Here is a 26154-nt window from a genome sequence, read left to right on the forward strand (position 1 = left end):
CAATCCGGGAAGTGGAAATTAAAAACACAATCTCATCCCTTAAGAATAATAAATGTCCTGGCCTGGATGGTTTCATAAACGAATTTTATAAATGTTTCACAGATATTCTTATCCCACTTTTACTGGAAGCTTATCGCTTTGCTTTAGAAACTAAAACTATGGCACCATCCTGGTCTGATGCAACTATAGTGGTATTGCAAAAAGAAGGTAAGGATCCCTCCGATTGTGGTTCATATAGACCATTATCTATGCTTAACGGGGATGTACGTATCTTGACGGGTATCCTGGCTAGTCGATTAAATGCCATATCAACTCAAATCATACATCCAGATCAAACCGGGTTCATTGCTGGGAGGCATTATAGTAATAATTTACGCCGTCTATTAAACATTATATCACACCAAAAAGAAAACAAAGTCACGACGGCTGTAATATCACTAGATGCCCAAAAGGCATTTGACCGCGTGTCATGGAAATATCTTAATCAGACGCTAAAGAGATTTAAATTTGGGCCCAGATTTGTAGATTGGATACAGACTCTATACTCATCCCCACAAGCGGTTGTCAGAGTCAATGGCTTCAGCTCTGCAAGGTTTAAATTGGAGCGCGGATGCAGACAGGGATGCCCTCTGTCACCCCTCCTGTTTGCAATTAGCATCGAGCCATTAGCCCAACTCATCAGGGACAATGATGAAATTAAAGGGACTCTGATTGGCACAGAAGAACATAAAATATCACTATACGCAGATGATGTTCTAATGTATTTGACTGACCCCACAACATCTATTCCATGCCTGAAGAGAATGATTTCTGTTTATGGGTATTTTTCAGGCTATAAAATAAATGTTGAAAAGACAGAGGCAATGGATGTTAATAGCAGTGTCCCATTGGGGGTAAAACAACAAAGTGGTTTTAGGTGGCCTAGAGAAGGCATTAAATATTTAGGTATCAGTATTCCCCTCTCACTAAATGATTTGTTTCATGCCAACTACAGTAAAACGCTGGACATAATTAAGAAGGATCTTGAACGATGGACGGCTCTACCTCTGTCTTTCATTGGCCGCATCGAAACTATTCGCATGAATCTTCTGCCAAGATTACTGTATTTGTTCCAGTTGTTGCCAATTGGAATACCAAAATCCATGTTCACAGATCTGGATAAAATAATATCAAAATTTATATGGCAGGGTAAGCGCCCCCGTATAAAATATAAAACACTACAGAGAAGTGAGTTAGAAGGGGGGCTTAACCTTCCAGTTTTAAAATATTATTTCTGGGCAGCACAATTAAAGCCTTTAATTTCATGGATACAAGGGGATTCCCACACAAGATGGCTGAACATTGAACAAACAATGTGCACTGAATCATTAAAGGTATTGCCATATTGACATACCAATAAAGGAACAATCAGTGTGGACTAGAACCACATTAAATATTTGCAACAAAGTACGAGTTGCATTTAAGTTACCAAGAGGTTTATCAACATTAACAAGTATTGGTCATATTAAATCCTTCACTCCTAACTCCTTAGACAAAAGTTTTACAAAATGGGCTGATCAGGGGCTCATGTTTTTGCATCAAGCAATCAACAGTAATAACCTTATGTCATTTGAAGAGTTATGTGGGTATTTCCATCTCCAGAAAAGTGATTTCTTTAGATACCTGCAGTTACGTTCTTTTCTTACCACACATAGAGACTGGGAAAGAGTATTAAATCCCTCACCTATAGAGAATATTCTAATCCAAACTCAAAAAGGTGAACGGGTTAAGAAATTAATTACAAAGTTGTATAAGGTGTTTCAGTCAATGAATCTTGATAGGCCCATTTGGACAAAACAAAGATGGGAGGCAGAGACGGCCACAACCATTTCTGATGAAACACGGGAGGGAGTCTGGACTGAGGCACATCGGGCCACAAGCTCAAATACGTGGCGGGAATATAAATGGAAAATTATTAGTAGGTATTTCAGGACCCCAGATGTAGTTGCTAAGATAGATCCTAACACACCAAGTTTGTGCTGGAGAAATTGTGGCTCTACGGTGCCCAATCATATGCACATTTTTTGGTCATGCCCTAAACTGCGAAACTTTTGGGATGAGGTATATAAGGCTATAAACCAGATTTTTCAGGAGGTCATACCAAAGGATGTAACAGTCGCAGTACTTGGTATTATACCTGCAGGTGTGCAAGGACGAGCTAAATCATATCTTTTAAATATCCTTTTTACAGCTGCCCTGAAATGTATCACAATTAGGTGGAGGCAATTAGAACCACCCTCATATAATGTCTGGGTTCAAAAAGTAAGGGAATTGTACCAAATGGAAAAGATAACATATTTATTAAGACTTCAAAAATCTGTTTTCTAGCTTACGGTGGGGGCCAGCAGAAGCCCTGCTCATGTAAAGGTCCAGTGAGATGGAATTTTGGTTTACGTTGCCTATTTTTTCTTTTATTTATTTATTTATTTTTTTCCTCCCTCCTTCCCCTTCTTTCTAGTATTGTATGATGCTAAACCCACATAAAACTGTTAAATGTTATGCTGAGATGTTTAATTGTTGAAAGATTCTACATTATTAACATGTATGTGAATTGTTGCTGATGCTGCTGTGTAACCGCTCTGTAAAAATTTAATAAAAAAAAATTTTAAGTTCAAAAAAAAAAAAAAAAAAATGCCGAACTATTCCTTTATCCAAAACAAATCTTCTTCTTCCAGCTTCTCCCTTTAGGGGTCGCCACAGTAGATCATCTGCCTCCATCACATCTCTAGCGTGCTCCTCTATCACACCAATCCTCCCATCTGGCAACTCCATATTCAACATCCTTTGTCCAATATATCCACCGTCCCTTCTCTACCCATGTCCAAACCATCTCAGCCTTGCCTTTCTAACTTTGTCTCCAAATCGCTCAACCTGAGTTGGCCTTCTAATATACTCATTTCTAATCTTGTCCATCAAAGAGACAGGTGGGAGTGACCAGGTTTGGTGACAATGCCATTGTCTCCAAACAATGGCATTGATGTATGGTCTCCAAACCATACATCATAGCAGGTCTCATTACCATCTTGTAAACTTCCCCTTTCACTCTTGTCACAAATCACCCCTGACACTCATCTCCACCCACTCGATCCTCCCTGCACTCTCTTGTGTACAGTCTGTTACTTAAACTGTTGTTAACTTCATTCACTTTCACTACCTCTACCCCTCGCAGCTTCACCTGTCTCCCTCTCATTCACAGACATATATTCTGTCTCTCTTCTACTGACTTTCATTCCTCTTCTCTCCAGTGCATACCTCCACCTCTCCAGGCTGTCTTCTACCTGCTCCTTACTTTAACTCCAGATCACAGTGTCATCTGTGAACATTATGGTCCACAGGGACTCCTGCCTGACTTCACCTGTCAACTTGTCCATCACCATCACAAACAAGAAGGGGCTCATTGTCGATCGCTGATGTAATCACACCTCCACCTTGACCATATCTATCACTCCTACTGCACACCTCACCACTGCCTCGCTGTCCTCACACGTCCTACATCTCTCTTACATACAGTACTTCCCTGCCATTCCATTCCCAACTTCCTCATGCAATACCACAGTTCCTCTCTTGGCAGCCTATCATATGCTTTCTCTCTCTCCACAAAGATACAGTGCAACGCCCTCTGACCTTCTCTGTACTTCTCCATCAACACTCAAAGCAAACATCGCATCTGTAGTGCTCTTTCTTGGCATGAAGTCATACCACATGCCTGTCACCAAATCCATAGTGATCTCAAGGTGCTTAATAGTATAAGGTAAAGACCCACTGAATATAACACTTTTAGAAAGTGTTGAAAAAAACTCCTTCATAACAGGAAGGAATCTGCAGCAAAACCGGGCTCAGGGAGGAACCCTCCACCCTACTCTTGACTGTTTCTGTGAAACAGAAGAGAGAAAAGAAGAGAATAGAGGGATGGGATGAACCACAAGCAGGGTAAAGCAAAATTACAGTACAGAAGAGAGTTAAAGATAATGACATCCAGCAGTGACATACAAATATGTGGGGAGTGATAAAGAGGGGAGCAAGATGAGAAGTGCTCATTGCATCATGGATCCCCTGACAGCCTGGGCCTACAGTAGCATAACTAAGGGATGGTGTAATATTTACTGAGACTGTAAGAACTGAACTAAGATCAGACGATGGAAAATTAAAAGTTACACAGAACTCAAGCCTATTAAACAGAATATATATATATATATATAGTGCCTACCTGCCTGAAAAACTCCTCCATCAAGGCTTTGGTCCATCGAGAGTGCAGTGCCCATGGCTTGGATGGATGACTTATGTCAGCTGTGTGCAGTAACAGAGACAGTGCTTTGGCCTTGTCAATCCTGGTGTAGAAAGGATAAGGCAAACTCTGTTTCAACTGCTGTTTTGTTATATCTCCAGACAAGTCTACAAAACAGACTAAACAGCAGCCAGCCTGAAACTAAACTGACTGTCTGCACCTTTGCGCAGGCAATTCTAATCAGTGTGATCCAAGCATTCATTACATGACCTGTTGATTATGCACCACAGTGCAAATAACAGCACAGTCCATTAGCAGTACCGTTCCTGTTGTTGTAGACAGGATTTCATTGCTTTGACTTGAAGTAGGTGGGAGGACATGTCCGTGGACAACACCATCTCTATAACAAGTGACCGCAGCTCCCTGTGAGAACACACGCACACACAAAAAACACACATTGTACGAGTTGACCTTGCCTGATGAGGAGGGTGTAAAAATGATAGACAGGAAGACTCAATGGGGTTGTAACCTGTTTAGATTTCCTGATGGATTTCCTTGTTCCCATGGCAACTCTGGCTGCTAGAAAAGCCCATTAAAGTATGCAGCTGTTGTTTATCTTTTATAATATCTGCAGAGCTCGCCCATGAATAACACAATTACATATTCTGAGCAGGATATATGAATCAACAGCCAAGACAGAAACTCTATATACAGATATATTGCTATCACAGATTCCACAGTAGACCATCAACCACAGCTGACTTTTACATTTAATGTATCACAACACTGTTATAAAATCTGAGAAATGTAACTTATTTACTACATTTCTGAGTGTAGTTGTAGTAGTCAACTAGTTACTCCACTGGTGATAGGTGAACATGTTGATACAGCTGACCTTTGACCTCTTAAGGGTCAGATAGAAGAGACACTACATGTTCTCACGTAAGGGAGCTAATCATCTTCATGGGGTTTTATCTTCTGTAAGTGTCAGTATATCCGTTTATGTAAAAATAACTGACAAACCTCAAAAAGCTGTTGAAACATACTCAGCCACATACTCATTCCTCATTCTGCACTGCATAAGTTGTCATTTAAAACAGCTGTACCAATGAATTCCATATGTCCATAATAAAAAATGTTGAAAACGTGCAGACCAACAAGATATGAAAAAAGCTTTTTTTCTATCAGCCATCACTCAGATAAACCAGTTTCACTATCCCAAATGATGCCAAGTGAATTCTCTGTTATTATTCATTCATGTATTATGCTGATAAGTTGTCTGTGTTTAAGCAAATAAATTATCTGAATGTGAACCTAAGTTTCCAGTCAATGTCTTGTTTCAAAAAAAAAAAGGCCTCCTTATCAAATATCTTTGCCCACACTCTAAATATTGCTGCTGCTGGTGGTAAAAACCTCCTTTGCAACATTTTTAACACATCTATTTATGGAGGGGATTTCTCAGAATGCAATTTAACACAAACAGAAATTTTGTAGGTGACGACCGCAGAAGGGTTTTTCCAACAAAAGCTCTCCAGGTTCACAGTGTAACACACTGAACTGACAGCCTCGTGAACAGCTGATAATACTGCTAATAGAGGAGAGGAAACGTTCCGTCTCGTCGATAATATATCGTTGTCTGATCATTAGTGAAAATTAGTGACTTTATTTAAAAGGTTTTACTCTGAGAAAGTTTTGGACATGTTTTAGATGGCTAATAACTCTGTCATGTAAGTTTCTAACAATAATAAGACAAAATTTTATATATATATATATATATATATATATATATATATATATATATATTTAACAATAAATTGAGAGTGTAGAAATGTTGTGGTCTTACAGCCATTCCTCCCTTGTCAAATTAATAAAGATGTTCATTTGGTTGTCCTGCAGTAGGCGGAATGCTGCACTCAGGTGATGGCTTTCTTGAACAGACCGGTCATTATAGATCAAGGCAAACTCTGACCTTGGAGACAAACAATGGGACAGGAAGAGAGATTATTACAGACAGAAGACACACAGATGGGCAGGTTGTAAAGTGTGTGTGTGCATTAAAGTGGAGTTTAATACAGCAGTTGCTGTGGATGGAGGAGGTGAGAATGAGATAAAAGGAGAGTCCTAAGGGAACAATTTAATGACTATGACTGCAAGCGTTTAAACATGAATTTTAAAGTGCTGAAGCGAGAGTTGGATGTAATAAAAATTGGCACAGTATTAATGACTCACTAAAGCAGGATAATTAACTAATTTCTCAATCAGGCATCCTGTGTCCACACATTTGTTCAACCCAATTCATTCAATTGTTGAAATGAGTAAAGTGTGGAAAGTTTGCCAATTAGAATTTATTTTTATGCTCCTGCCAACCTTCACCATTAGAAAAAACACTGAATAAAATGCTTGAGAAAAATGGTTTCAAAGACAGCACCAAGGTGGGACTTTTGGGGGCTATAAAAAATGTGTGGCAGCCAGAATCAGCTTGAACTCATAATGGACTGAGAGTGAAAAATACTGGTAAGACTTCTATGGGTCTGTAATTTCTTAGTGTTCATAGTTTTTAGAATTTTTGGATAAACTGCATTTTTGTCACAATTACTGAAAAATAGAGATAATGTTGTATATTATAGTGAGTTTACTGTAGAGTACAGATTTCCTGATCTGTTGAGGAAGCACACGTTGCTGACAAACAAAATATATGGACTAAATGATGAAATGACTCATTAAAAAAACTATGTTACTATGTAATTTATGAGGTTTGATGATTTTTGTGGCATTATTATGATATGTTGTATATTAACACTAGCATTCTGAAGCTCACACTGTGGTATATGGCAAGGTTTGATTTTAGGTTAAATTTTATTCTCTAGGTTCTCCCAATCTCCCACTTTATATAACAACAGTTCTCTCTTCATTGCTATGCAGATGATACGCAGACATACCTTCCCATAAAAGCTAGTGACCCAAAAAGCCTAGCTAATGTTTTAAATTATCTAGTTAAATAACTGGTTGGGGCAACATTTACTTCACCTCAAAACCTCAGTTAGAAATTATGTTGTTTAATCCTACAAACTACAGCATGGTGCAAAAATCCCACATTTCTTTGTATGTGGGAAAGTGGGAAGTAGGTGCAGCCACTTGTTGAAACACGCAAACATAGAAATAAAGTATATAAGGCAAAATCAGTCTGTACATTTCTAACAAGCTCAAAAGTGTCATGGTCCTGGGTCTTTGACATTGTGTGTTTTTCCTAAGTTCTGTTCATTCTTTATTGTCTTAAGTTTGATTCTTAGTTTGTTTATTGTGTTGTAAGCCTTGTGCATTTTGTTCCAGTTACCGCTGTGTTTATGGCCTTCCCTCTATCTTTTGATTTTGCTTCCTCTGTGTTCCCCATGTATAGTTAAGTCTCTGTCAGTGATTCCCTGTAGTCACCTCCCACAGTATGTGTCCTTTTGCCTTGTTTTCAGTTTACTTCCTCATGTCTCATTGTCAAATTTTGTTCAGCTGTGTGTAGTTCCCCAGATGTCTCCCCTCTGCCCTCATCAACCCTTATGTATTTATACCCTCAGTTTGTCTCTGTTCTCTGTTGTGTCATACGTATACTGTGGTTCCTGTTGTTTCCAAGCGCCCAGTACTTATCCCTTGTGTTTCCTATTCTTTTTCATTCTTTTCTATTTTGCTGCCTTTTTGACTTAAGTTATACCTTCAATAAAAAGGTTCGTTCTTATTTGGTCCCTGGCTGCTTATGAATCTGAATTTGGGGCCCTTACTTTTTACAGCCCCAACTGTGTTTTACAAATGGCTGTAGACACTCACTGTTGTACCTGAGCTCACACTGATGATGATTTGAAGCAAATATTTCAAATCTGGATTCATCACTTCTTCAGATCTGTTGCCACTGATTTTCAGCCCAGTTCTTATCAGGCTTTTCTCATTGATTCCCTTTCTTAAGAATGGCTTCTTGACAGTAAACCTTCCTCTAAGGCCATTTCTGACAAGGCCTCAGCAAACAATAGATGGATCAACTGAAAGGCCAGATGCATCTCTCAGGTCCCATTTCAGGTCTTTAATGGATTTTTTTTCCCGTTTCTTAAGGAAATAACTTTCAGATACTGTTCATCTGCTGTAAATAATTTTTAGGTCTGCCCTTTCTTCTTCTGTCCTCCACTTGTCCTGTTTCCTCAAATTTTTAAGGACACACTACACACCATGCCGATATATGCCAATGTTCAATGTTGAGACACGCTTAAAAAAAAATATCCATCTCCAGAATAAAACTAACATATTTTCACACTCATACTTCATATAAAAATAAAATAAATGTTCTCAAGGTCTGACTACTACAGCTCTCTCATCTGGTTTACAGGAAAAGTCACTTTCTTAGTTTCCTATTTGTTTTAACACTTAATATCACATTACCCCAATCCTGACTTCTCTCAATTTGCTCCCTGCATATTTTAAAACTGAGTTTAAGAGTAATCACATTTAAAGCATGTTAGGGTCTGACCCCATGCCACAGGCCAGGCTTAACGCTGGAGACTATCATGCCTGTGCCATCAGGGCCCCTGAGCTGTAAAATGAGGAGAAATTGTTGCAGAGAGGTGCGCTTGTAGAATCAGTGCCTTCCCTTAAATCACTTCTTAAAACACATTTTTATAGACTTCCTTGTGTGTGATGGTGTTACATGAGATGTCATCCTTTATAGCTTTAACTGTCTGGTTATCATCTCTCTTGTCTTGTATATTATTTCGGTTACTTTGCTTTTAGGCTTTTATTCATATTATTCATTGTAATTTTCTGTTTTGCACCCACTTTTCTTTTTTTTTCATTTTAACTGAATATCATCTGTTGTGTTTGTTATTCTCTGTGTCCTGCTTTTACTTATCCTACAATGCACTTTGAAAACTCTGTTTTTTAAAGTGCTATATGACTACAGTTCATAATAATATTATTAATATATCACATTGATTTTATCTTACTCTTAAGATGACATGCATCTATTGTAAAGTCAGATGTAGTTCCAAGTACTAGACTTACTGACTTTGAGATAGATGCTGTTAAAATTTGTTCTTTTACTGTGGGCAGGCATCTTTGTTCTTTTTTCCCAAAATAAAGAATGATGATGATGGGTGCCAAGAGACTACGTTCTTCAGCCCTCCTATGTGGAAAATCTAAAAATACGGCGTTTTCTCCATGAAGTTGTGTTTGCTTTAGAAGGCTCCCACTCGCTCTCTTTCAAAAACTGCACATAGGCCTTTAAGAAAGTCTACCTCACTATTTCTGTAGTCCCTGATATCCCTTACTATTTTACAGTTTCATAACAGGACGTGGCACATATATATAACTGGAGCTAAAACATTACAGAAAAAGAGCTTACTTTGTGTGGATGTGAAAGTTATTTGTAGTTCCTGTGTGTTCATAGTCATGGATGGCTGCAGCAAACAGGGATGCCATCACCTCGAGTTCTGTCAGCCAGTGCTTGATGGAAACAAATATAAATACATTTTTAAAAAGTAATATAGGAATATAATGGCCATATGCAGTCATGGAAAAAAGAAAGTACGCCGTCTTCCAATTGTGAAGTTTTACATATCAGGACATAATAAAAATCATCTGGTCCTCAGCAGGTCTTAGCTGTAGTAAAATGCAAACTTAGATGAACTACAGAACATGGCATACCAAACCATGTTATTATTTATTTAACAAAAACTAAGGAGTGTGGCTGCGTCTCTCCATCAGCCCATCACAGCAGCTGCACCATTTTGCTTGTTTAGTAGTCCCAAATTTATGTCTGTGTGTATAAGCATTTGAATACACAGAGCCCGTGCAAAAGAGTATGCAACCAAAGCAAACCCTCTAAAAATGCAACAGCACATTTCAAAGTTCAGCCTAACGGTAAGCACCGACACTTCTTTGTGTTAAAAATGTAGCTCAACGTGGAAGGCGCTATGCAACACTGATTGGTTGAAAAGTGGGCCATAGGGAAGGGTGTGACACCAATGGTAGAAAAAAAAAATAGATCAAAAAATACAGCATGAGAAGCAAAGAGAGTGGCTGCAATGTAAAGTTCCGTTACTTTTAACACTAAGTTTCACTGCAGCTCTTTGTAAATTCACTCCTCTAAGAACCTGGCAAGGACCAATGGAAGTTTCTGCCACTGAAAAGAAAAAAAATTATTTTTTTGCTTTCCATGCATATAAGTTCAAATTTCAAGTTAGCTCTGCGAATCACAAAGTTCCATGAAAGAGGTCATTTCCTTGTTACCTGGAAGCAGATGATGCCAATACGTGCTCTCAAAATGGAGTAGCAACAGTATCAGTTAGCTAGCAGTGTATAGCAAACAAAAACAAATTATCATCAGGTTTTTGACCATTGAATGCATTCTAGCAAATAGCTGCATAAAAGGTAAGGAATCACTGTTTTCATGTTGAACTGTTAGATAGTTGATGCCTTCAGCCTCCTGCTTCCAGGTAACAAGGAAATGACATACCTTCATGGAGCTTCCTGATTGGTAGCACTAACTCGAAATTTCGAGTTATGGATGGCGAGCTTGTTGTGTTTTTTTGTTTTATTTTATTATTATTACAAGCTTGCATAAAGACCAACAACAACACAAGGAAGAGTAGCACACAGACCAGTTGTTTGTGCCACAGCCCCTTAGTGAGCATAACCAGCTACAACATGTAGACGTAGGCTGTGTGTTGGACCACCGCACAACCGTGCTGGAGACCTTACATACAAAGACAAAAACCCATGTGCATAATGTCATCAGAGAAAACCAAAGTTATTCTTTTGTACCACAAGTCCGGAGCGCAACAGCAGGCAGTGCAGTGTCTGAGTTACATCAGCGGCGTGAACATGGCTGTGGTAGGGGTTGTTGTATTTGCAGTATCCTCTCTCCAGTGCAGACAAGAATTCTGTGAGGCATGAGATGGGAATCTGCAAAAATGGTTACATAATCATCAAAAGTGAAGCTGTGTTTAAAATACCAAAGGTTCACAAAGTTTGTTTCAACAGTAAAAGCTAAAACAACCTGGATATTGTAATAAGGTATGATGCATGTGATTTACACACATAATTTGGTAACCCATTATCCCTCCAAACACCACAAAGGATAATAAAACCCATATGCCTGATAATATCTGCACATGACAACACGAGTTTCTCACAAAAATACTCCTCCAGAGAAGTTATGATTACATTACTGTGAGATCTTCCATCCAAAGCACTGAATTTCTCCAATGGCTATAAGTCACTGTATGATGACCTATATACACAATAAACAAAGTTAAAGAACCTTAAAGCGACTGTTGAGCTCATATCTGGTGATCAGCTCAAAGAACACAGTTCGTAGTGCATGATCAGTGCTGGCTGAGTTCAGAGCGAATACATCAAAGTTCCAACGGTCAACATCCTGAAGAACAAGAAAGGAAAGTGATGGCAAATACTGGTATACTTGTGGTGTGTATACAGTAGATTTTGTGATGTCCTTTTTTTCTTTTTCTTTTTTTTTTTTTTTACAAACACAACTCACTGTGAGATTTACGATTAGTGGGAGCTTACCCTGAGGCAATTTACGACCACTGCAGGTTGGTCAGGCATGGCTGCTGTGTAGGCCCTCTTGAACATCCTGGAATAAGGGAATGTTTATGGTGAGTTCAGTTAAAGTTCAGATGTTGATGCTGTGCAGCGATCTTGGTTTAGGAGCTGTTTATATAAATCTTCTAAAGTCCCTGTCCGCTTTGGAAGGAAGTTTTAACAAGAAAATGAAGATAATGTTTCACAGTCGTGTGTAGCAGGCTTCATTTTCTGCAGTTGTAATAATAACAACAGAGTGTGAGCTTGTATCAGAGTTATTGCACAGACAATAAAATTGTTAATTTACAACAGGGGTTTCATTGTATGAGATGAGTGTTTCCTTGTTTTATAATATTCAAATATCATAAGTAAGAGTTATAGCTGGATGAGTGGTTTTCTTTCTTCCAAGCAGGCTTTTATGAATTGGTGATAGATTAAAAAAAAAAAATCACATCCTGATTATTCATGGTTCTAGGGTTTTGGATGCTTTATTATTTTTTTAGATTCCTTTTTTAATTTCATCATAATTCTCATCATATTGAGCTTTAGTGCCTCTTGATATTTCATTGTCATTTTAGTGATGTTTGTATTCTTGGTTAATTTTTGGATTTTTGTCATTATTGAGTCGTTGGCTTGTCTTCTTACTTTATGGTTATTCTAATGATTATTTTTTTCTGTTTTGGTTTGTTTGGACTAGTGTTTTTAGTAGTAGTGGTAGTTCTAGTTCCCCGGTGTTTCCCTGTGTATATGCTTTTACCTTTTGTGTATCCTTGTCACAGTCTTCTTGTTTACCAATGTCCCTGTTTAAGTTTTATGGTAAGTTTTCGGTGGCATCTTTCTACATTTACTTTATTAATTTATCTTCTTCATGATCTGCTCATCCCCAATGGTTTTTTTTACCTGGCTTTCATTGTTTACTCTGGTGTTCTGCCATTACACATGTCCTGTGTATATACTATAGAGTCTTATCTTACCCTCTGTCAGATACCAATGTTTTATCTGTGATTATTTTCTATGTGTCATCCTCTCATTTGTGCCTTTTACATTTTTTTGTATGGACTCTCTGGCTTTTCTGTTTTTAGGATTTTTATATGTTTGGACCTTTCACCAGTAAAGGCTCTCCCTTGTTTTTTAGAATTTCTCTATATGTTCCGCATTTGGATCCTCTCCAGTTCTGAAATAGAAATAAATTCAATCTAATACCTCTCTACAAATATCCCAGCTTGCACTGCATGCACAATGCTGCGAAACTTTGGCTTCTCATCAGAGCGGCGCCCAGGGCGGCGGATCCTCTGGGTGAAAGTGGAAGCCAGCCAGTCAGTGACCTCTGATGGCACCCCATCTGATTGCAGTTGCTGGAGGTCATCTTCAGACTCCAGACATTGCCTGTAAGAAAAAGTGACTGTTAGACAGGATGAAGACACAGTGAAAAAAAACTAGGACTGAATGAATCATCACCAGTGATGTGCCTCTGTATTTTGCTTTACCATATCGCAAAGGTATGAGTGATTTTTAGAGGTCAAAGAATAATTTTATATTACATATTTAGATTTTTTTAGAAATACTTTTACTAGCTGTCCAACCAAAAGTAAAATAAAATAAATAAATAATTTTACTTGCAGGACTTTGGCATTCAGTCTGGTTCTTAGAAAAGGTAACCAAAAGAGACCATTTAACAATTAGAAGGGAAGTAGCACTTGAAATTCCACACTTCTGCTGTGGGGCGTGTTCTGTGGCACACTGAATCATCAGATCCTCCCTTCCATGCTTAAGAAATGGGGTACCTCATGCTCACTCCTGAAAAGGACCCTTTCCACTTTCAGATGCTTACATGGCTGCTGTGCTATGCTGATGACACCCAACTTTGCTTGTCAGTTCTCTTATTTGACACTCAGGGGAAGGCTCACATACAGTTATAAAAAAGGAAATTTTTCATAGGATGTTATGCAGTCTTGTGAAAAAGTAAGCACACCCTTAGTGCTTCCATGGGAATTACGAGAGTAGGTAGCTATCAAAAGCTGCTAATCAAATCAGCTTGATTTACTGATCATCAGCAAATGTGACCACCTTTCTAAAAAGCAGGTTTTGTCAGCTTGCATGTTAACATGTGGAAACAACCTTCCCAGGATGGGATGTATCAGCAATTTACCACAAGATCAGAGAAATTACAAAAAAAAAAAAAAAAAAAAATCGAGTTATACCTCAGACTCTACGGGCTTTAGTTAGAACATTAAATGTTAAAGTTCATGACCAATGAACAATTAGATAAAGACTGAACAATTATGGCTTGTTTGGAAGGGTTTCCAGGAGAAAGCCTCATCTCTCTAAAAAGAACATGGCAGTACAGTTTGTAAAGTTGCATCTGAACAAACTACAAGACTTGTGAAACAATGTCATTGTTAAAAAGGAGACATACAGCATATCGGAACAAATACACCTCATATCAACTGTCTAGCACAGTGGTGGAGGGTGATGGGCACCTTGCAGACATTAAGTCAGCCATTAACTCATCTGTATACTGTCTGAACACTCTAAACTCTAGAATGCTGTATACCAGCGTTCTAGAGTCAAATGTGAGGCCATCTGTCTGATAGCTAAATTGAGTGAAATTAGGTCATGCAACAGGTCAGTGAATCTAAACAGACCAGCAAGTCTGCAACAGTTGGGTGGAAAAAGAAAAAAAAAACAGAAAAAAGAAAAATGGCCCAGAAAAGTCTAGAATTTAACCCAACTTAACTGTGACCTTAAAAGAGCTGTGCATAAATAAATGCCATAAACCTCAAATAACTGACTCAATGTTGTGAAGAAGCATGGGGCAAAATTTCACCCCAATGATCTGAGAGACAGATAAAGTCATACAGAAATCAACTACTTCTTCCTATTGCTGTTAAAGGGGGTTCTCCAATCTATTAAATCATGGGGTATACTTAATTTTTCACAGGACTGTAAAGAGTCCTATGAAAGTTTTCTTTTCATATGACTACAGCTATTTATATGCTAATCCGTGTCCTTGTCACCTTGTCTTTAGACTGTTGCAACTTCTTCCTTGCTAAAACACTTCTGCTATTAGCACTCTGAAGCTAACTTAGAATGCTGCAGTCCACCTGATGTTACACTTGGGAAAGTTTCTCCATATTACACTTTTACTCTGCTGAATGCTGACTGGTTTCCTGTTTCTGCTTGTAACAATTTCAAAACTAGACTCTGTGGTCATTCAGTTTTGTCACAATAGTGAAATGTGCCCCCATTTGATTCATTGCTTACCTACTTACCATATATGAAACAAAACACATTCATATTGCAACCATATCACACTCACTTGTGATTTCTGCTGTGTTGTGTGCCTATGCTACCTGTAAATGCTGCTACTGGAACTTTAATTTCCCTGATGGAATCTTCCTAAAGGGATTAATAAAGTTTTATCTAATCTAATCTAATCTAAATATATATCACATACGAGGTTCTAATGGTCAGTCATTTCAAATGAATCAATTCATAAACTGACTGCTTTTCAATTATAAAAGCTAATCACACAGTAGGTGGTCCATGGGTCCTTTAGATTACATTACTTATGTATTTATTGTGAGGCCCCACTTAACGCTGAAAGTTGGACACTGAGCTACAAAACTGACCTACAATTTTATCTTCTTCTTGCTGTATTGTTATTTTTACCTTGTTCCATCCAGGTACACTGACTCTAGTAATGATGCTGTGTATTCCAGATTCTTTTTGATTTCTTCAAAATCAACATCTTTCTCGTCTAGCTGCTTCAGCATGCTCCTCAGCCTGAAAGTAAAGAAAATAATCAGTTTATTTTTGCACATCTTAGCATGCAGCTGCAATAAGTGAAAGGCAGATTGATTTAACATTAAAGCATTTTGGCATCAACACCAGTGGCGGTTTCTGATATGGGCGACATGGGCAGCCGCCCAGGGCGGCATTTCATCTAGGGCGGCATGACCGCCCCCCTTCCCCCAATGCATTGCGATCGCCGCAGCAGCGCCTACCGCACTACTCCACTTGTGGGGTAATGGGCGCCCTCTGCCTGCTGTGTATTGCATGTAGCTTTCTGCAATGGTCAGACAGGTTGTAACAGAAAGAAAGGGGCAGGCGGGGGATTCTCTGTCTCGCTGTCACTGCTTCACTAGATCGTCACACACACACAGCGCTGCCCCGCCCCCTTCTCCTGCGAGTCAAGTGAAGCAGTGATGGCGTGAGAGTGAGACAGTCAGCCGGGTTCATTCATTCATGCCTGTACAGTTTTGGCCTGGTTACAGCCAACAGTAACTGCTGAATTATAAATAAAGGCAACTCACCCAAAGCTCTGTATATTTACCTCCGCCAAGGAGGTTATGTTTTCGGTCGCGTTGTCTGTTTGTCTGTCTGTTTTTCAGCAGAATTACTCCAAAAGTTATGAACGGATGTCACTGAAATTTTGTGGAGCGGTTGGAAATGACAAGAGGAAGCAGTGATTAAATTTTGGTGGCGATCCAAATCACGATCTGGATCCAGGAATTTTTTTAAGGATTCTTCAGTATTGCGGGATACAGACAGAGCCTTCCCCTTTAAGAGACACCACCCACTTTTCTCTGCACCGTGTGTGTGTATGCGGGCTAGCGTGGGAGATGAGCGCGAGGGAAAAAGTGTGTTCGGTGGCGGTGGAAAAAGGAATAAAAGTTCTGTTGCTAAAATCCTTCGACTTGCTGCATTTCTCCGCCTTGCTAAAGGTGACCCACATGGATGAGCAAGTTAGTTACCAGCCACGAGCCAAGCGAAGTAGAGACCAGAGGTCTCCCTACTACGGTTAGGAGCCGCGATCTGATCGAGGTACTGTAACACACTATTGCGGGATAGGGGGTTATTGTTGTCTGGGAAAGATGAAAGATTATTTCAAAGTATTGTAACGTTCCGTTATGTCACCCAAGCACCAGGCAGAGGTTTCGTTACTAACACCATTTAATCAGGCCGGACACACACAGAACAGCTCTCGCCGGATACAGCCAACTCTAACTCACACAAGAAAAAAGAGACCTCCCTCCCAAGAGCGACCCCCCACATCTCCTTCCGGTTCAACCCCAAAACAACCTAACTTAAAGAGAACAATAACTGACACACATTTAGCAATAACGTCCATCATGGATCATTACACTGCTCCCCCAACAAAAAGTTCCTCGTCCTCGAGGGAAAAACACAGTCTCTGAGGCGGGGAGGCAGTTGACGTCGCCTCTTTGGCTTCCGAGGGGTGGCATGAACTACAGGAAACTGAGGGGGAGAACAAGGGGATGGGGAGGGAGCCATGTCCGGCTGGGAGTCCAGCTGAGCTGGAGTGTGGGGGATTTGCACGCATCCCTCAGAGAAAGGGGAAGGAGAACGACCCTTATAAGGGGCCATCCTGTCTCTGTGCAGGACCACTTTCCTGCCTCTAGGTGGTAACTGTACTCTATAAACCACTTCCCCAACTCGTTCCAGGACACTGCAGGGTCCAACCCAGTTGCTGTCCAGTTTAGGACACCGTCCTTTTTTTCTCTTCGGGCTGTAGACCCACACCAGCTCTCCAGCACGGAAGTGCCTCCCTTTAGTAGTCAGGTCGTAGTTTCTCTTTTGCCGCAGTCCCGCCTTTGCCAGCTGGTCCCGAGCATAGGAATGCGCCGACTCCAGTCGGTCCTGCAGCTTCCTGGCATAGCTTTGACCCGGTGGCGCATCCGGAGCATCAGGAGGTTTCCCAAAAGCCAGTTCAGCAGGGGTCCTTAGTTCTCTCCCTAACATGAGCAGGGCGGGTGTGCACTGGGTGGAGTCCTGGACGGCCGACCTGTAGGCCATTAGGATGAGTGGGAGGTGAGTGTCCCAGTCACGCTGGTGTTCTGACGTGATGATGGCTAACTGCTGGGCCAGTGTCCTATTAAACCTTTCCACCAGGCCATCACTCTGGGGGTGGAGTGGCGTGGTGCGGGTCTTCTGAATTCCAAGGCGTTCGCACATGGCAGCAAACACCCTGGACTCAAAGTTACGGCCTTGGTCACTGTGAAGAACCCCTGCCGTTCCAAATCTGCTGAGCATTCCCTCCACTAATGTGTCAGCCACTGTCTCCGCCTCCTGGTCCGGGATGGCGTATGCTTCCGGCCATTTGGTAAAATAGTCCATAGCAGCAACCACATAGCGGTTTCCCCTATCAGTCCGGGGAAATGGCCCCATGATGTCCACAGCCACTCGCTCCATCGGTGCACCTGCCGGTTGCTGTTGAAGTTGAGCACGGGACTGGTCCAGCGGACCTTTGTGGGCGGCACAGGAGTCACAGCTTCGGCAGAAGCCCTCCACATCTCTACGCTGCTGGCCCCAATAGTAACCCTGGCGCAGGCGGCGAAGGGTCTTTGACACGCCAAAGTGGCCAGCGCCTCTACTCCCATGGCAGGCTTCCAGCACCGCTGGCCTTAGCGACTTGGGTACCACAACTTGCCACCTTTCCTCACCTGTAGCAGGATCTTTCCAGCCGCGCTGCAGCACTCCCTTGTCCAACCTTAGAGCATTGAACTTGGCCCACAGCCCTTTGGTGGCGATAGAGAGCCCGGTAACCTCATCCCAGTTAGGTCGCTGCTCGTTCTCAAGCCATCGTAGTACTGGTAGCAGGTCGGTGTCTTGCTCCTGCTGGGCCCTCCATTCTGCCATGTCCACCACTAGGAGTGCCCTGCAGGAGAGCTGTGCAGGATTATCTGTTGCTGTGAGTTCCCTCTCCTTCTCCTCCCGCTTCCCACAATAGCGGCAGCCTGTCGCGGCACATGGGCGGCGGGATAGTGCATCTGCATTGGAGTGGTGTGCCCCTGCTCTGTGCTCCACAGTGAAATTAAAGGCCTGGAGCTCCTCCAGCCAACGAGCCACCTGCCCCTCTGGTTCTCTGAAAGACATAAGCCACTGAAGGGCGGCATGATCAGTCCTGATGATAAAAGGCGTGCCACATAGGTAGTACTTAAAGTGTCTCACTGCCATCACCACAGCCAGGAGCTCTCGCCGTGTGACACAATAGCGTCGCTCACTCTTATTCAGGACCCGGCTGAAGTATGCCACCACCTTCTCACCTTCAGGTCCGACCTGCGACAGCACGGCTCCCAGTCCCACACTACTTGCATCTGTGTCCAGGACAAATGGTAGTGCGGGGTCAGGTGGGGCAAGGATCGGAGACTCCGTCAGGGATCTGCGCAGGGTGTCGAATGCCTGCTGACAGTCTTGGGTCCAGCTGAAGTCGTGATCCTTCTGCAGCAGGCGAAAGAGTGGTGCAGCTATGGAGGAGAAGCCTTTTACAAACCTCCTGTAATATGACGCCAGTCCCAGGAAGCTTTTTAGTTGCACCTGGTCTGCGGGAGTGGGCCAGTCCCTAATGGTCTGCACTTTTTCCTCCAAAGTGCTGATGCCCTCCCGACCCAACTTGTGACCAAGGAACTCCACCTCCCTCCTCATGAAGTGACACTTGTCCGGGTGCAGCTTAAGGCCTGCGGCCCTTACTCTCTCCATTACCTGTCTCAGGGTATCCATGGTGGTTTCAAAAGAGGTCCCATGCACCAGGAGGTCGTCCAGGTAGACCAGACACTGCTGTCTTGGGACACCAGCCAGCACACCGTCCATAAGTCTCTCAAAGGTGGCTGGGGCGTTGCACAGGCCAAAGCTCAGGACTCTGAACTGCCACAGTCCCCTGTTCGTGCAAAAGGCCGTCTTTGGTCTAGAATCTGGGGACAGAGGCACCTGCCAGTAACCACTTCGCAGGTCCAGGGTGGAGAACCAGGAAGACCCTGCCACCAGGTCGAGAGACTCATCGATTCTGGGAAGGGGATAAGAGTCCTTTTTAGTAACTTTATTAAGTGGCCTGTAGTCCACGCAGAAGCGCATTCGTGGACTGTTCTTCTTGGGCACCATCACCACAGCAGATGCCCAGGGACTTTCAGATGGCTCTATGATGCCCATCTTTAGCATCTCACGCAGTTCTTGGTCAGCCGCCTCCTGATGAGCCAGAGGAAGGCGACGAGGACGCATTTTAACAGGACGAGCATCCCCAGTGTCAATAACGTGTTCCACCAAGTGTGTCAGGCCTACATCACACTCTGTGAGGGCAAAAATGTCTTTAAAGTCCAAGAGCACCTGCCATAGACTTCCTTGCTGCTGCTGAGTCAGGCCCTCACAGTTCCTGGACCAGACGTTTCTCACTGCTGACAGCCTCTCCTCTTCATCAGTTCGCTGTTCAACTAGTGGTAATACAGGGGACTCCGAGGTGCAAGCCGCTATTACAGCAGGGGATGGGTTTAAAGGTGGGGGTTTAAGCTGCACCCTCTCTCCTCCCGGGAGTAACAGACAGCCTTCCCCGAGGTCCAGCACACCATCAATGGCTCGTAAAAAGTCCAGCCCCAGGATGCAGGCATCCTGGACGTCAGCCACCCAGGCAGCAAAAGGCATGGTTAGGTCTCCAACCTTAAACTGAAACATCCCCCTCCCTTTTATGGGGGCCAGGTCACCAGTCACTGTCTTAAGCTGCACATTGGTTGTTTGCATGGCAGTCCCAGCTGGAATGATGTCAGGTCGGACCAGTGTTGTGTTGGACCCTGTGTCGAGGAGTGCTGTGCAGGATACCCCATCAACCACCACCGGAATGTGGCAAAAGTCACCAACTTGGGTCCAGCCTACAGTAATGACCATGCCAGGTGACAATGTGGGTGGTGTGGGGGTGTTGGTCACGACGGCCCGTGTACTCCCACCTACACGGGCCCCTGACCGTTTCCCTGCGCCGCTGCAAACCTGGGGCACTGCCTGATGAGATGTCCAGCTTGTCCACATCCCCAGCAGCTTTGTGGTCGGCGGCGTGTGCCAGCACGGGGAGAAGGTGACTGAAGAGCAGCCGCCTGGGTCATGCTGTGTGGTCCCCCCTGCCTCTCCGTCCGCTCAGCAGGTGCAGATGTTGCTCTGACCACTGGTGAATCCTCAGCCCCTCCAGGAGGTCCTGTCAGCATCTCCCTCTCCAACGCCAACTCCAGAGCTGCACTGAGTGTGGTTGGACGAGCAAGCTGTGTCTGAATACGGAGCTCTTTGGGACTGAGGGCCTGTAGGAACTGATCACGGGCGAGCTCTGTCTGCACTGCAAGGGGCATGTTGTCATAGGCCCGCCTGCAGAGGCACTCAATGTCATGGGCCAGGATACGCAGCGGTTCTCCAGGCAGTCTCCGTCTGTTGTGAAACTCTGACCTCAGTAGCACAGGCTGGTTATACTGCCCAAACCGTCTCTGGAGTGCCCCAACTAGAGCAGTATAGTCTCCCCTCTCTCTTTCACTCAGCAGCAGCAGGCATGCTGCTGCATCCTCACACAGGCACAGAGCTAATTGCAATGCTTTATGTTCGACAGACCAGCCAGCTGCAGCAGCTAATAGTTCAAACTGAGCAATAAACACTTCCCACGGCGTCTTACCGCTGAACTTGGGTGTCTTTATGTTTACCGTAGCCGGCTGTGCATGGGCGCCGCCATCATTGTTTACATCACATGACCTCCGCTCCGTCCCGCCGAAATGGCGATCATGGCGCGAACGGCCCTCCAGCCGAGACAAACCTGGGGAGAACCCAGCCTCAGCGGCCAGCTGGAGCGCCGCTTCCCTCACGCTGCGAGCGGGTCGGATATCCATCTCCTGCTCCTCCTTCTTAACAGTGTTCCTCCGCATAATCGGGAGTTGTGTCCCTGAGCCGTGAGCAGAGCCGCTGGTAATAGATCCAGGCGTGGTAGTTCGTAGTTTAAGCTTCTGACACCAGTGTAACGTTCCGTTATGTCACCCAAGCACCAGGCAGAGGTTTCGTTACTAACACCATTTAATCAGGCCGGACACACACAGAACAGCTCTCGCCGGATACAGCCAACTCTAACTCACACAAGAAAAAAGAGACCTCCCTCCCAAGAGCGACCCCCCACATCTCCTTCCGGTTCAACCCCAAAACAACCTAACTTAAAGAGAACAATAACTGACACACATTTAGCAATAACGTCCATCATGGATCATTACAGTATTTAGATACACATATTACAGCGTCAGTGACCCTATGGCCTTGGCGGAGGTTTGCGCTCTCTGAGTGCTTCTAGTTAAATATATATCACACCTGGTGCTATTAACATGAGTTTCAATGGAGGTTTTGTTGTGTTGGGCTGGCAACTGTCAGTCAGATCTGACAACCCTGTGGATGGGTGGTGGTTATAACCTATTCAGCTTCAGTGCAAATTACGGCAGATGGAAAGGAAAAGGTCAAAGCCATCAGGTGTGCAGTTTAGGAAAAAGAGAAAAGAACAACAGGAGAAATAAGCAAAGATGAAGGTAAGCAGAAGCTGTGTAATATTTCAGTTTCTTCCATGTTTTTTCAAATAAAATTTAAAAGAAATTCTGAGTGTGCCTGTGATGGTGGGGAGACCTTCTGTTAAAACCTGTCTGTCAGACCATGGCAGAAAGCTACATGCACCACACAGCAGGTGCTCATTACCCCCCAAGTGGAGTAGTGCGGTAGGCGCTGCTGCGCGATTGCTATGGGGGGTTGGGGTAGGGGTGGGAGGGCGCCGGCAGGGATGCTCGCCCAGGGCGCCAAACAGGCTAGGACCGCCACTGATCAACACATTCACATTAAATCATATTGGAACCAGCAACAGAAGTTGTGGAACAAAATTGATCTTTTTTGTCACTTATTCTCCATATTCTGTCTTCCATGATGCAAATAGCAACTCTCTGAACAGGTCTTTGCAGACTGACAGCACTTGTTGTTGTCTTAAGTGAGTGAAATGACATCCGAGAAGTGTTTTAACAGTCAGTTGAGAAATCCGGAAAAAGTTCATTTGGAAGTGGTTTGAGTGCCAAGCTGTCCAACGGGGCATCATTAGTGCCAAATTTTCCATGATAGGAAAACTTCCCATAGTTAGAATCTTACGTAACTAAAACTGTATCAAAATACACTCCTTGAAAAAACTGTTTTCTTTTCTTTTTTGTTTTTTTCTTTTTCTTTTCTTTTTTTTTTGACGTGTCAGCTTCATCTAGTTATTCTCTGAGAACATGTTACTTATTTTTCATTTCGAAACTTTTAATCAAATTATGTGCTGGGAACGCATCCCCTGAAGTATAATGGAAAGCAAATGCTCGATGGCTCATGTCACTCACAGTGCAACCCACCTACCGTGTGTTAATGTAATCTCATCTCAGGAATGAGTCCAAAAACTCTATGTCTAATCCAGCTGTAATGAAAAATCTCACTCTCAGTTTGTGGGACTAGAATCTTTGTTTTTAAATGTGCTTTTATTTGAGTTCTATTTCTCTGAGGGAAAAATGTATTTAAAATGATAATATACACTATCTGTGCCACAAATAATTTCCTGATAACATTTTTGTGTATTGCCCATATGGTGACCAGAATGACTGTATTCAAACAGTGGAAGGCCGGGCAATGGAGCCAACTCCTGGGGATGAGACGCTCACAGCTTTTCAAGTGTTTATCACGCTGGCAAGGGTTTTTGAAAGCTGTTGAGTCATAAAAATAGCACGCATCTGAATACCACCGCTCACTTTCAATCTCAAGTAATCTTTCATGATAACACAGTCTTTTTTGTTTCAACTGTTTGCAGTAGAAAAACCTTTGACAGGACGTTTACAGGAAATTACTCGTCAAGTGCACTCGTGAAACTGTGTTTATAGAAAAAGATGACAAATTCTCCTTTGGCTCAGGCATTGTTGAATCTACACATCTACACACTGCAGAATGTCATCCTTTCTGGGTATAGATGAGACTTAATGGCATTAGATTTGTGAGCATGAATTAATAAAATTGATGTCACCCCGCCCCCCTCCACACACATACGCAAAACTCCACAAGGTTTTGAGCTCTGAACCCTGCACAAACTAAAAAATAGATGAGTTAACCAAAACAAAACCACATGACCCACCACCGCTGCAACAACTCCCTCCTACAGCAAAAGCGTGGGCAAGACAAGTGTTCACACTTGGAGTAAAAAGAGTTTACATCTCACTATGTTTATTTGTATGTGCAAAAGGTAAATAACATACTCCAAAATGCTTGTTGAGTTTAGGATACCATCTGATTCTTTGCTTCCAGTGATCAAAAGTCAGATCTAAAAGGAAACATGCCAAACCATAACCCTCTAACCCTGAGTGTATTTTTGAGTCACATATTTCCACTTTTGCAAAACAGAAAAACTCCTTCATAGAAATGCTGCATTGCTATTGTAAAGAGAGCACATTTGATAAAGTCCTCTGGTCGTATTTATGTAATTAAAGAGAGGCTGAATGTGTAGTTGACTAAGTATAAATTGTACTAATCGAACCCCTGTCTTACCTAGAGATGGGTATCTGAAGTCTTTTCTTACGGATTCGAACCAGTTCAGCCATTCTGCACTCAAGCTGTGCTCTGATGGACCCCAGAGTTCAATAAAAATAACAATACCAGTACAAAAAAATAAAAATAATTGTAGGGAACTAGTAAGCAGAAAAGTTCTGCAAACCACCAACGCAAACTTAATGTGTCCTGAGACAGACTTCTGTTTCAACAACTCTCCCACCCACTTCTGGGGGAACCTACTCCACTTCTCTCTGATTGGTTAGGCAGGCCCAAACTGTGTCAGTGTGTGCATGTGTGTGTGTGTGTGTGTGTGTGTGTGTGTGTGTGTGTGTGTGTGTGTGTGTGTGTGTGTGTGAGAGAGAGAGAGAGAGAGAGAGCTGCTGTGAGTGTCTTTGTCAGAGCATGAGTGTTTGTGTATATGTGCACACTGGTTGTGTGAGGTGTTAGAGAGTTGACCTCACTCGCTGATGAAGTGTTGACTGCAAGGCTTTCAAGCAGTGTGTGCTCAAATCCCAAATGAGAATTTTCCACAAGCCGCAAATCAGAGAACTGCACAGAGTCTTTCAGTGTACCCCACCAGAGGCACTCAAACCAAAATATATAAACAAAACTTGTCCTTGAAAGCCATCCACAAAAGCGCAATAGGTTAACTTCTGTTATTAGTAAAGCTATGCACAAAAATGAGGGAATGTTTGCTCACTGAAGTCATCATATAAACTGATTACAAAAAATAACAATTCCTCCTCAAAATTGTGTAATTCATGCACACATTTTCATGAATTTTCACCTGCGAAGAGGTTCAAAAATAAATGAAATTACCCTAATAGTGAATTTCAACAGCAGATTTCCTTTTTTTAATTAACTTTACTGAAATGCACAGAAATGTCAGCTGAATGCATTGTTTGCAGATTCTGAGTCGTTGTAAAAGGGCAGAGTGCAGAACCAGGTAAGACCAGAGGAGACAATGAAACTGATCTCTAAACACTTTTACAGTTCTACATCCAAAATCTACTGCTAGCCTTTATTTATAGTATTGTGAGAGTTGTGCAGCAACGTGGCTTGGGAAAACCCCTGCCTCCAGTTTGACTCTCTCCTTGGCTGTCCTGCTTTGGCTGCTGGGTCAGACTCACTCTTTTGCTCCCATGCTCTTTGACATGACATGGCATATTGTAAAAATGAAGATAAGTAACATTATGTCATATGATTCTCTGTCTCCCGTGTCCTGTGTTTTGTTTTTGTTTTCATCTTTCATCGAAAGAAACATTGAACGTCAGATTATAAAAGCATCAGCTGGTGGAAATTCCAATGTAGGCTTACATTCATATTCATGCTGTGATATATGTAAATTAAAGGCTGCAGAGGAGTATTTCTTCTGATGCCAGTTATAATCTTTTGAAAACAGAATTTTCCTTTGTGTGCTTGCCAGCCTCTTGCTTTATGTTAATTTTTTTCCCCCTTCATTTATCTGTCATCTTTTCTGTCTCTGACGATGATGAACGCACACCCTCTGATCACTCTCTGTCCACCAACTGACCTGAACCAATTACTACTCACTGATTCTACATTTCACAGGCAGAAACCTGACTTTGTGGCACCATAAATCACATCAAAATATCAAGTGTCTTTGAATGGGAACTAGATGTTGAAGGACTGCAGGGCTGTTATTTGTTTTTTATGATTAAAAAATAAAGGACTTTTGACTGAATACAGAAACCCACAAAACGTTGTTTCTGATGCAGTTCTCAAACCTCATCAACCATGTGGGTATGACTAAAGGGCCAGCTTATACAAATGACAGGGATGACAGGAAGTTTTAGTTAATTTTACACTGATGGGGAGATTTATCTTCTGCCCAATGCAGTGGAAATGAAATGGAAAATGTCACGGGTGGTGCTCACATCAATCAAAAATCATGTTCTATTTTACGCCACAGATATCACTGATTATTATTATTTATTATATCCACA

The 26154-nt window shown here is 42.4% G+C and overlaps 1 protein-coding gene across 1 annotated transcript in view; it reads right to left on the reverse strand.

The window, feature by feature from the left end:
- LOC115779830 (calcium/calmodulin-dependent 3',5'-cyclic nucleotide phosphodiesterase 1B) overlaps positions 1-24304 on the reverse strand; it is a 28959-nt gene extending 4655 nt beyond the window's left edge. The window contains exons 1-10 of the mRNA XM_030728688.1: positions 24185-24304; positions 15512-15625; positions 13043-13225; positions 11825-11891; positions 11559-11675; positions 11060-11200; positions 9639-9739; positions 6108-6233; positions 4586-4687; positions 4247-4367 (exon numbers count right to left, since the gene is read on the reverse strand). Of these exons, the coding sequence (XP_030584548.1) occupies positions 4247-4367; positions 4586-4687; positions 6108-6233; positions 9639-9739; positions 11060-11200; positions 11559-11675; positions 11825-11891; positions 13043-13225; positions 15512-15625; positions 24185-24237 (1125 nt within the window). The 5' untranslated portion in view covers positions 24238-24304. The remainder of the gene's footprint in view (positions 1-4246; positions 4368-4585; positions 4688-6107; positions 6234-9638; positions 9740-11059; positions 11201-11558; positions 11676-11824; positions 11892-13042; positions 13226-15511; positions 15626-24184) is intronic.
- Between the last annotated feature and the right edge of the window lie 1850 nt (positions 24305-26154).

This window comes from Archocentrus centrarchus, chromosome 5 (assembly GCF_007364275.1).
Source record: "Archocentrus centrarchus isolate MPI-CPG fArcCen1 chromosome 5, fArcCen1, whole genome shotgun sequence".
Classification (NCBI taxonomy): Eukaryota; Metazoa; Chordata; class Actinopteri; order Cichliformes; family Cichlidae; genus Archocentrus; species Archocentrus centrarchus.